This window comes from Tympanuchus pallidicinctus, unplaced genomic scaffold (assembly GCF_026119805.1).
Source record: "Tympanuchus pallidicinctus isolate F22 unplaced genomic scaffold, pur_lepc_1.0 scaffold11, whole genome shotgun sequence".
In the NCBI taxonomy this organism is placed as follows: domain Eukaryota; kingdom Metazoa; phylum Chordata; class Aves; order Galliformes; family Phasianidae; genus Tympanuchus; species Tympanuchus pallidicinctus.
Window position 1 is genome coordinate 22,517,000 of NW_026294627.1, and position 12,316 is coordinate 22,529,315.

A 12,316-nucleotide genomic window follows, 5' to 3' on the forward strand; every position below is an offset into this window, starting at 1 on the left:
GAAATGGAAAAGGGCAAAAAATCACAGTGTTTAAATTTGGAATGGAATAAAGACGGTACACTTATTCTTGAATTATTATGTAATATATTAATGTTGATAAAGACAGACATTACTTTAAATCTCACCAGTGCTATCTCAAGTCTCTGTGCTGGTTGTACAAATGTGTGTTTTCTTGTTTTAAAAAATAACACCAAACTTTCCCATTATATCTATGCAGTTCCAGTCACTCCACCCCAAACACAGTCATCTCTAACAAGAAGAGCATGTTTGTGAAACTACAGGACAACCTTGATCTTGGGATTTGAATTATTGTCCTTTCAAGCTTAGAAGGAAGACATTAACTGCTACAGTCCAGGGCGAATACCTCATTAGGGCAGAGAAATTGTACTACTGCTTCTTAAGTTACTAGTGGTCTAACTGCTCACATTACTGCTTTCTGTCATTACGTTCACAAGGGCCCACCTTTCAGGTTTCTCAGAGGAGGCCTCTGTGGCCTGTCTCTTCTGACCCATATCAGAACTCGTTCTTGTTTTCAACATCCCTTACCAAGTTCAGTTCCATCTGTGCCTTGGCTTTCCTAATTCCATCTCTTCATGTCCAGACATCATCTCTGTATTCTTCCCAGGTGACATGCCCTTCTTTCCGCAGCTGGTCCAATCCTTTCTTTTCCCTCAGTCTGACCAGCAGGTCTATGCCGGTTTCCTGTCTCCCCTGCCCGCTTTCTTATTCTGAGGGATGAAGAGCTCTTCTGCTCTCAGAAAGGCATCTTTAAAGAGTAGCCAACTTTGTTCCACTCCTTTGTCTCTAAGGACAGCTTCTCAGGAGATCTCATCTAACAATTTCTTTAACAGCCTGAAGTTTGCTATCCTGAAATTCAGTATCCTGACTCTGCTCTTTGCCAGGCCCACATTCCTCGAGATCAGGAACTCAACCAGGTCGTACAGTCGCTACAACCCAGGCTGCTTACAATCTTAATGACTGTAACAATCCCCTTCACATTGGTGAGCACAAGGTCCAGCAACACTTCCCTCTGTTCAGTCCATCCAACACCTGAACAAGAAAGTTTTCATAAGTGGACTGCAAAAGTCTCCTGGACCGCTTACAACTCCTTACAGTTTTCCCAGCAGATATCCAGGTGGTTGAAATCCCCCACACTGATGAGAGCCTATGAGCAGGACACTTCTTGCAGCTGAAGCAAGAAGGTCTGATCAACAGACTGCCCTCGATCAGGTAGCTGCAATAGATCCCAACCACTGGGTGCCCTTTATTGGTCCTAATCTTAACACATAGTCTCTCAGCCTGTTTCTGAGTTTCTCACAGACAGCTCCTTGCATTCTTTTTAACATCGGAAGCAACTCCCCCATTCCTTGCCTGTCCCTTCCGAAAACCTTACAGCCCCCAGTGATAATATTCCAGTTACACAAATCATCCCACCACGTTTATGTGACAGCAGTAAGATCAAGTGCACCAGTTTCCAACTCCTGCTTATTTCCCATGCTGCGTGCATTGGCACAGAGGCACTGCAGCTGAGCTTTTGGATGCATTACCCCCATAGAGGAGTCCTCCCACAAACCTCCTGAACAAACCTGAGGCACTCCGTTGCTTGGACTGTTTTGAATTTGCCTTTCCTCTGTTGGAAAACGTCTATTAAAATACTATAGGTCACATTTCATTACCAAAGAAGTTAAGCTGCAGTGGGAGAAAATGAATTAAGAAGTCAGCGTTAGGAATTCTGAAACGCAAACACTCCCTCAAGACCAAGCTCTTATTGATGTGCTTTTAACTGCAGACACCAGAGGTCAGAAACGCTGCGCAGCTTTTATTCAACCACAGCCGTGACTGGTCACTGCGAGCAGTGAAATCGGATACGAACTGATGTGTTTTGCCCGGAGTTATTTATCTGCTTTCTTTCTGGCGCACCGGACTGGCAACCCCACAGCGGGACAGCCGGGCATCTTTCTGCTCCGCAGGGCGGCCGTTAGCACACGCGCCCCCCCGACCGCCCCGCTCGCGCACTGCCCCTTCCCTCAGCAGCAACCTGTTTAGCGGGTGGGCGGGCGGAGGGAGGGACCGAACCCGCCGTGGCCCGTGAGATGGACAACTGTCTCTGTCCAATCGCAACAGAGGGTCTCTCCCCCCACGGGTGTCTATTGGCCGCGCGGAGGCAGGAGGCGGGTCTTCGGCAGCTGGCGGAGCTCCCTCCGGAGCGCGGCGGGCTGTCCGCAGAGCGCAGCGTGTGCGCGGGGTGAGCGCGTACGCCGCTGTGCTTCTCCAGCAGGGACCATGCAGGCTCTTCTCGCCGTGCCGCGGCGGCTGCCGGCCGGCTTGCTGCTGTTGGCCGGCTGCGTGTGCTTGGGGCTGCCGGAGCCGCTGTCGCCGGGCAGAGCCGCCGTCTCCTCTCCGTGGGCACCGGAGGCGGCCGCTCCCGTCGTGGTGGCCAACCGCGGGCTGCGGGTGCCCTTGGGCCGCTCCGCCTGGCTGGACCCTACGCGGGACCTGGTACTGCAGGTGCAGCCGGGCGACCGGTGCCACCTCACCGTGCTGGACGAGGACCCGCTGTGGCAGCGGCCGGGCCGCCTGAGCCCCAGGCGCTTCCCCTGCGATTTCGGTCCCCGCGAGGTGCGCTACTCGCACCTGGGCGGCCGCAGCCCCGCGAGGGATCGCGTCCGCCTGCAGCTGCGCTACGACTCGCCCAGCCGCGCCCTGGTGCTGCCGCTGGTGCTGGAGGTAGAGGTGCTCTTCACTCAGCTGGAGATCGTCACCCGAAACCTGCCCCTCGTCGTGGAGCGCCTGCGGGGCACCAGCAGCCCGCTGGATGCCCGCAGCCTGGAGTTCGCCTTCGAGCCGGGCCGGCAGCGCTGCCGGGTGGGCCTGCTGCCTTCGCTGACCGGGCTGCCCCGCTACGGAGAGATCCTCAACTACCCCACGGCCGTGGCGATGCCGGCGGGAGGGACTGTGGAGACGGCAGGAGGCGGCCCGTTGCCCGCCTCCATGTGGGACTGCGAGGAGTTCCTGCGCCTCGGGCTGCGCTACCGGCACACGGCGGCCGGCAGCTCCCCCAACCGCGACCTGGTGCCGCTGGTGGCCGAGTTGTGGGAGGCAGCGGGTGGCGGGGTGCCGCTCAAGCGCGAGTACTTCCAGGTGCTGGTGCGGATTCGAGGCGGGATGGAGAATGTGGCACCCAAACCCAGCTTCATGGCCATGCTGATGATGGAGGTGGATCAGTTTGTCCTCACCGCCCTCACACCTGACATGCTGGCAGCTGAGGATGCTGAGTCACCCCCAGACCTGCTGCTGTTCAACATCACCTCGCCCTTCGGCCCGGGCCAGGGGCACATGGTCAGCACAGATGACCGGAGTTTGCCCATCTCCTCCTTCAGCCAGCGCGATGTGAGGGAGCTGCGCATTGCCTACCAGCCCCCTGTGGAGGATTCTGATCGGGAACGTCTGTTTGAGCTGGAGCTGGAGGTGCTGGATCCCGAGGGGGCTGCATCAGAGCCCTTCGCCTTTGTGATTGTGGTGAAGCCAATGAATACCCTGGCACCTGTGGTGACCCGCAACACTGGCCTTGTGCTCTATGAGGGGCAGTCACGGCCTCTCTCAGGCCCTGGTCCCAGCCCCAACCTGGTGATCAGTGATGAGGATGACCTTGAGCAGGTGCAGGTGAGTGTTGTGGCAGGACTGAGACATGGCCACCTCACTCTGCTGGAGGACACCCCAGCATCTGCCGCTCCTCGTAAACACTTCACGGTGGCTGAGCTGGCAGCAGGCCGGGTCATTTACCAGCATGATGGCAGTGAGTCTCCACTCAGTGACAACTTGGTGCTGCGACTGGAAGATGGTGGCTCCCGACACCATGTTGAGTTCCTTTTCCCAATTACCCTGGTACCCACTGATGACCAGCCACCCCTACTCAATGCTAATACAGGGCTGGCTATAGCTGAGGGTGAAACAGTGCCCATCACCACTCGTGCTCTTAGTGCTACTGACATTGACTCACAGGATGCCATCCTGCTTTTCACAGTGGAGTCTGGCCCCAGAGCTGGCCAACTCCTGCTCCGGCAAGCACAGCCACCTCCTGGCTGGGAAGAGGAGGAAGAAGATGAGGGCTTTTCCTGGAGGAAGGTGCCAGGTGTAGTGGGGAGCTCACTAATCTATGAGAAGCCAGTGAGAGAGTGGCTGCAGCAAGACATTGTGGAAGGGCGTCTCTTTTACCACCACTTTGGGCCACACAGCCCTGGCCCTGGGGTTGTGTTGGACCAATTTGTCTTTAGGGTCCAAGATGACAATGACCCGCCCAACCGCTCTGGACCACAGACCTTTGTGATCCGAGTGCATCCTGTAGACAGATTAGCCCCTGAGCTGCACAGCAGCAGCAGCCTGCACTTAATAGTTGCAGAACAGCAGGTGACTCCCCTGCGGAGGAAGCACTTGTGTTACACAGACCAGGATTCAGGGGACCGGGAGCTCCGCTACACAGTAACCCAGCCCCCCACTGACACTGACTCTAACCACCCTCCAGATGAGCATGGAGCCCGCCTTGGGTCCCTTGTGCTGACTGAAGATCACTCTGTGGAGGTTACCCACTTTACACAAGCCCAGATCAATCATCATAAGATCTCCTACCGCCCCCCCCAGGAAGAGCTGGGAGTGGCTCCTCATTTAATTCAGTTTCACTACCAAGTGGAAGATGCAGCTGGCAATGCAGCCGAGGGGACTTTCACCATCTACCTGCAACCTGTGGATAACCAGCCTCCTGAAATCACTAATACTGGCTTTGCTTTGCCTGAGGGAGGCAGCCATGTCCTTAGCCCAACTGAGCTGGATGCCAGTGACACAGACACAGAGCTTGCTCATCTCCGATTTATCCTGACCCAGGCTCCTCGTTATGGCCAGCTGCAGCTTTCTGGGTACAGTTTGATCCTGGGAGGTGCCTTTGGCTTGGAGGATATCAGACAAGGAAGGGTAGTGTATGTGCATAGTGGAGCTGAGACCAACAGTGATACTTGCAGCCTTGATGTGAGTGATGGGGTTCATGTTGTGCCCATCACATTAAAAGTGAATGTGCACCCAGTTGATGATGAGGTTCCTACCTTACGGTTGGCCCCAGGCACTGTTGGTTCTTACCTGGATGTATTGGAGAACGGTGCTGTTGAAATCACTGCTAATGTAATTCAGGGTACAGATGAGGATACAGATGACTTGATGTTGACTTTCATTGTAGAGGATCCTCCTCAGTATGGGAACATCCTGGTCCAAGGGGTGCCTGCAGAGAGATTTTCCCAGAGAGACGTGTTGGATGGTGCTGTGGTGTATGCTCACACTAGTGGTGAAATAGGCCTTCTGCCCAAAGAAGATACCTTCAACCTTACCTTGTCTGACCTGGCTGAGGAGTGGAACATCAGGGGCAATGTTGTTCAAGGAGTGTCAGTATTGGTGACTATTCTCCCTGTAGACAATAAGGCCCCAGAGATTTTTGTGGGGGAGCAGTTCAGAGTAATGGAAGGTGACAAACGTGTTATTACTCCTGCTCATCTAAGGGCTGAAGATGTGGATACTCCTAGTGATGATATCCTGTGCACCATTGTTGCCCAATCTACATCTGGGTATGTAGAGAACATCTCTCCAGCCCCAGGATCTGAAAAATCCAGAGCAGGTATAGCTATTAGTGCTTTTACTTTGAAAGACCTTCGTCAAGGGCATATTTTTTATGTCCAGAGTATACATAAAGGTGTAGAACCTGTTGAAGACAGATTTGCTTTCCGATGTTCTGATGGCATTAACTTTTCCCAAAGGCATGTTTTCCCTATTGTCATTAAGCCAATGAATGATGAAGAGCCTGAAATCTTTGTACGAGAGTTTGTTGTGATGGAAGGCATGAGCCTGGTTATTGATACCCCTATCCTCAATGCAGTTGATGGGGATGTCCCTGCCGATGAGTTAACATTTACAATCACCAGGCTTCCCAGGCATGGCCACATTGTGAACCAGCTGGTCAATGGAACTGTCCTAGCAGAGAGCTTCACCTTGGATCAGATAACAGAGAGCTCCAACATACTCTATGAACATGATGACTCTGAGACAAGAGAGGACAATTTCGAGGTGAAACTCTCAGATGGTAAACACACCACAGTGAAAACAATATTTATTATGGTTATTCCTGTAGATGATGAGACACCCAGAATGGCCATCAATGATGGATTGGAGATTGAAATAGGGGAAACTAGGACTATTCATAACAGAATATTGAAAGCTACTGACCTAGATTCTGAAGACAAAACCTTGACATATATTATAAGATATGGACCAGGACAAGGTTTTTTACAGAGATTAAAACCTTCAGGTGGAGTTGAGAATATCAGTCTGGGGATGAACTTCACTCAAGATGAAGTGGATAGAAATCTAATTCGATATATGCACTTTGGCCGAGAAGGTGTTCGTGATCTTATCAAATTTGACGTGACTGATGGAATAAATCCTCTCATTGACCGCTACTTTTATGTCACAGTAGGTAGCATTGATATAGTCTTCCCAGATGTAATCAGCAAAGGAGTTTCTTTGAAGGAAGGAGGGAAGGTAACCCTTACAACTGATCTGCTTAGCACCAGTGACTTGAATAGTCCAGATGAGAACCTAGTTTTCACTATTACCAGAGCACCCGTCCGTGGTCATCTTGAATGCACAGATCGACCTGGGGTGCCCATCTCCACTTTTACTCAGCTCCTATTAGCAGGCAATAAAATTTATTACATTCATACTTCAGAAGATGAGGTGAAAATGGACAGCTTTGAGTTTGAGGTGACTGACGGTTATAACCCCGTGTTTCGTACTTTCAGAATTTCTATCAGTGATGTGGACAATAAGAAACCTATTGTCACAATCCATAACCTGGTGGTGACTGAAAATGAATACAAACTAATAACCCCGTTTGAACTGACTGTAGAAGACAGAGATACACCTGATCCATTGCTAAAATTTGTCGTCACTCAAATACCAATTCACGGTCAAATCATGTTCAATAACTCCAAACCAGTCACCACCTTCACTAAACAAGATCTCAATGAGAATCTGATCAGCTACAAACACGATGGCACAGAATCAGTTGAGGACAGCTTCTCTTTCACTGTTACAGATGGCACTCATGCTGATTTCTATGTCTTCCCTAATACTGTGTTTGAAACAAGGAGACCTCAGACTATGAAGATTCGGATAATGGCTGTGGACAACAGCGTACCTCAAATTGTAACCAACAAAGGTGCTCAGACTCTGCGTTTTCTGGCCACGGGTCACATAGGGTTTCTGATTACCAATAAAGTGCTCAAAGTGGAAGACAGGGACAGTTTACATATTGCTCTGAAGATCAGAATCACAGAGGGTCCTCGCCATGGATTCCTGATTCATCTGGGGAAGGGCAACCATAGCATCAGCCAGTTCACCCAAGGTATTACAGTACTCTCCGTGCTCTTTAGTTCACTGGTAACATTCTTTTTTCATGTTAAATTGTGTAATAATTGATGAGATAATCTTTTTGACAGCAATTTATTTGTAGTGGCTTTATTCTTTTTTTAGTCCTACTTACTGTGTCTGTGATAGCTTTAAAAAGGAAAGGGTGTTTACTGGATAAACACTGATTAAAGGAGCATCTTTGCTTTAGAGAGCTTACAGTCCAAATAGCTTGGAATAAGTCTAATTAGATTGAGTTGACTTATTCATTTGGATAACAGAATTGGTTGCACATGGCTCCAGATCTCTAGAGGCCAAGTGCCTTCTTTGAGAATTTTATTTAGAAAGTGCTAAAGGAGTGGCTAAGCTATTATTAACTAATGGTCATGCTATGGCTAGGGTGTCAGTTGCAATACAGTTTGAGTGTACTTAACTGTAAAAAAAACAAAACAAACAAACAACAAAAAAAAAAAAAACAAAAAACCAAAGAAAAACTTTTCCCACACATGGGGAAATAATGAGTGCATTTGTTGTCTTAATTACACAAACCTTAGCCACAAAGTGTTTGTGGTTAAGTTAAAAGGTAACATAAATGTTTAAAATTATGTCAGTGGTACTTTTTACACAGACCTAAAATGCCAGGTGGTATAAATAGGATGCAAACTGCGTATGCCACATGCCTTACTACGAGGCTATGAAGTAACTTTCTTCAATTGAAAGGCAGCACTAACTATTCTCTGGAGAATTTTCCATGTCACTTTGTGATGAATTAATGAAATGTGGTTTCATGGAGCCTCCTGCTGCTGTTGTGTGTTTAGACTGTATGACTACTCGCAGACTCAGAGCTAAAGGGGCCCAGACTGGATGAGCTGTGTAGGTAGTAAGGCCAGAGATGAGTCCTTGTAGCTGACAGTATTTCATTTGACATAGCTCATACTGATGAGTATCCCTGGTTACAGGCTTGGCTATAAGTGGTACTCTTGTCAGATGCACCAAATATACTGCAGACAGGCCTGATGAACTTTAGAATGGCTGGTGTGCCTTAAGTTTTACAGTATTAGTGCAGAGTAGAAGGTAAGGAGGGACTAAATATGTTAAGCTTTGGGAACAGCTTCAGCTCATGCAAGTAAGGCTGTGGTAATGCAGTATAAGCAGTATTAAATATGTCATTGTCAGAGTAGGTGAGAAACAGAAGATGGTAAGAGTGAGGAGATAACAGATTGTCACTTTTTTTAAATGGGCTTTCTCTTACAACGGAGAATAGAATTGCTGGGACAGTGCTCCCTAAAAACAGTCTGCTGCATAACAATGTTACCTCATTTCATGGGGGCAGAAAGGGAGTGGGAACCAGAATGCTGAGCTGAAGGAGAAGCCTACAGCCTCAGGGAAAATTGATTTTAGAGTTTATGAGGATCTCCAGACCATGTTAAAACTTCACAAGCTCTCTGACCATGCTGGCACAAGCACTCTTTATTTCTACTGATTTGAAGTCTTTTTGAGAAGTAAATACAATTTTCTTCTTTGAGCTCATTAATCAAGTAATGCCTGAGCATCTGCATACCATTTCTGTGTTATCTCTCTTCTCTACTTTCTAAATGCTTTCTATGATGGTTTATATTTTGTGAAGCGAACACATTAAAATGTCTTATGAATGCAGGGCTGGTCACTTGAGGGAGAATAGATCTGGAAAGGCTGCATGAGAGTGAGAGGGAGAAAGCATCAAACTCACACAGGGGTAATACATCTATTGGGGGCAAGGAGACAGGAGTTAATGGAAGTCACAAAATAACCTGGGAATGTAAGTCATGGGTAACAGAGGCTGTCTTTCGCTTTCCTTTTTCTTCACATGCCCTCATGCCTGTAGCTGTTTTGGGTATGGGAGGGGTCATAAATGACAGGGAAACATAAATTCTTGGCTGGACCTAGAAGGCTGTAGTTTTCAGAAGTAATGTGAGGTGCTGAGATCTTATGTAGACCAAGCTGCATGCTCAAAACTGTTCACTGTTGTCCCTTATTTTTAGCCCACTGTAATTGAGGCGTAAGGCACACAAGGCAGCGAACTTATGCACATTTCATACTTCTGTTATCCTGAGACTCTATTATCTAATTATCAGAGCAGGAGTAAATAAGATCCTCTTTTATGACATTCTTAATGACACTTCCATAAAAGCAGATTCTGTCAACAAACACTCATACTGGCATTGGCTTTGGGATGCTACTGACCATTAAATCTGATATTACTTTGTGTTTAGATCTTTCTCCTTTTTAGGGGTCTCATTTCTGCCGTGGGGAGTGACCTTTTACAAACTGCTAAATAAGTCCCAATTCATTAACATGTGGATCCTGATAGAGCTTGCAGAACATCTTTATGATCTTCCAATACATGTTGGAAGGGATCTCTAGAGGTCATTTGGTCCAACCCTTATTAAAAACTGGATCAAATCTGAAATGAGATTGAGGTCTTCAGGGTCCTATGCAGTTCAGTTTTGAGAGATGTTCAGTGGTTTGTGAAGTCCATCCTAATGTTCTACCAATCTCATAATCCCATTCCTTGGATTTCATGGAATCAGAGGCTCAGAGAATGATTTGGATTGGAAGGGTCCTTAAAAATCATCTATTTCCAAACCACCTGCTGTGGGTAGGGACGCCTCCCATAAGCCCAAGATGCTCAAAGCCCTGGACAGCCTGGCCTCGAATGCTTCCAGGGATGAGGTGTATCTTTGTGTGAATACGCAAACTGTCCAGTTTGAATGTGGTAACGCTGATGAAACAGGATTTTTTTGTGCAAGCAGCTTGAGCAGTCCAGTTTTTAAGATTGTCTGTAATCAGAACAGGGACCAGAGGGATTCTCTGGTAAATGGCTTTCTGCTTTCTGCTTGAGATTGCATTGCAGTGATGGCCCACAGTACTTTTTAAAGAGCTAGAAAGGAAATTAGCCTCGCATACAGATTGAGCTAAAAGCCCCCATTCAGAATGCAGTTGTGCAGAATTTAGTAGGTTCAGTATTTCAGAATTCAGAATTTAGTAGGTTCCCTGTGTGTTTTGTTCAGGAATAAGCAATGTGGAGCTTTGTAATACATCAAATACTTCTGCTACCACTGCAGTAAATAGTCTTTCAGCTCACAAACGTTGTAGAGTTCAATGGGATTGCTAAGAACAGATGTTAGAGTACTGAAGAACTAACTTCTGGATAAAAGACCTCCAACTTCTGCAAACGGTGCTTTTTATTCCTTTTTATTTTATTATTAAAACAGTCTGATTGAGAGAGTCAATTGACAGTAATAAATTAAAATACTCTTAAAACAAATTAAGCAGTTCCAAAATTTATTCAATTATTATCTATTACTTCAAGTTATATCTGAAAGCAGCTGTTTCAATTCATTATTACTTCCTTATTGCTTTATATTTACAATTTGATGATGAAGAGCAAATTTACAGAAGAGTACTTTTTACATGATAATTTCTAGTTTCTAGTGCTGCTCTAGGATAAAATGTATACAAAGAATAACCTGTGTGCATAATTGCATAGAATTCATCTCTGCAAGTTAGGGCTGGAATCTGTTCATAACAGATATTCATTAAGATTAGATAATATATTTAAAAGTGGGGAAAAATCTGTTAACAAACTGCCAAGTCTTTCACATTTAAAGAAGTTTAGAGGTATATAACAAGTTGTTGAATAATGTTTTAAATGCACAGCATATGATGGAATCTTCAGTGCTGTTTTGAGAGTCCCAGTCCCACGTGGGTAGGCTTTTAAGGGTCAGGATACATTAATTGTGTTGTGAAGTACGTTTGTTTCTTAAAATAATAGACATTAATATATGTAACCTTTATTAACTGCATCAATTCTGCAGAATTTTAAATAGGAAGTTCATGTCCTGAGCTAGTGTAGATAACTTCTTCTTTTTTTTTTTTTTTTTTTTTTTTTTTTTTCCCCTAAGAGAAAGCTGCTGGATTTCTAGTGAAGGAAGAATTCCAATTTCATATGAATGTTTAGTAGGTGCTGCAGTTGCATAATAATAAATAATGCTTGCAACTAGGTCAGCTTTAACATAGCTAACATAACCTGATCAACTGTGCAAAAAAAGTGTAAAACTGCTCAACTGACTCTAAAGGTGTACTTAATGAAAAGAAAGCAGGCCGTTCCTTTGCAATTCTTTTCACAAAAATGAGATTTTTGGATGACAAGTGGCTTTTTTGATGAGGTAGTCCTGCAAACATTGGCTCAAGTGCTTATCTTTATGTATGTTGGAACCATTGATTTTGATAAGGTTACTCACATGTGCGGAGCTAAGTACCTGTGTAGTGTTTGCAGGATGAAAGATTTATTTGCTGCACTGACATAAAAAAGTATTTGTTTGCATCCTCTTTACAGCCTTGTGAATTTTTGATCTCTAACTTTCTTTCAAACATTTATAGAAGAGATTCTTTAGTGACATATACCTGCTGATAGACTTCTTAACTTGTTTGCCTTAGAAGATGTCTGGCTACTTTTGGAACTGAGGATGTTGAGGAGCTCTAAAGATGCTTTTGGCTTGTTTTTGACCAACTCACATGCCATAGCATTCATTGAAATAGAACTTGGGTGCTACTTGACACTCATTTTAATGCCACTAATTTTGAGAACTTGCTCTTAAAATTGAATAAAATAGGAATTACTCTACACTGTTTGGTGTAGTATCAGACCGGGAATTTGACCAACAAAAGTCTAATCTTTCAAATAGAGTGACAAAAAATACTTTTATGTATTGCGTATTTCTTGTTACTTCTCAAGGAAACCAGAGCACACTAAATTAATAAATATTTGGTTACTTCTTGTATACTTTTAAAACTGAAATTGATTATTAAAAATTCTGTGTTGATATTTTTT

General features: G+C 45.8%; 1 protein-coding gene across 1 annotated transcript in view; it reads left to right on the top strand.

Moving 5' to 3' along the window:
* The first annotated feature begins 2,206 nt into the window (after nt 1-2,206).
* Nucleotides 2,207-12,316, top strand: part of FREM2 (FRAS1 related extracellular matrix 2) — a 127,826-nt gene continuing 117,716 nt past the window's right edge. Inside the window, exon 1 of the mRNA XM_052670780.1 lies at nt 2,207-7,441. Within this exon, the coding sequence (XP_052526740.1) occupies nt 2,284-7,441 (5,158 nt within the window). The 5' untranslated portion in view covers nt 2,207-2,283. The remainder of the gene's footprint in view (nt 7,442-12,316) is intronic.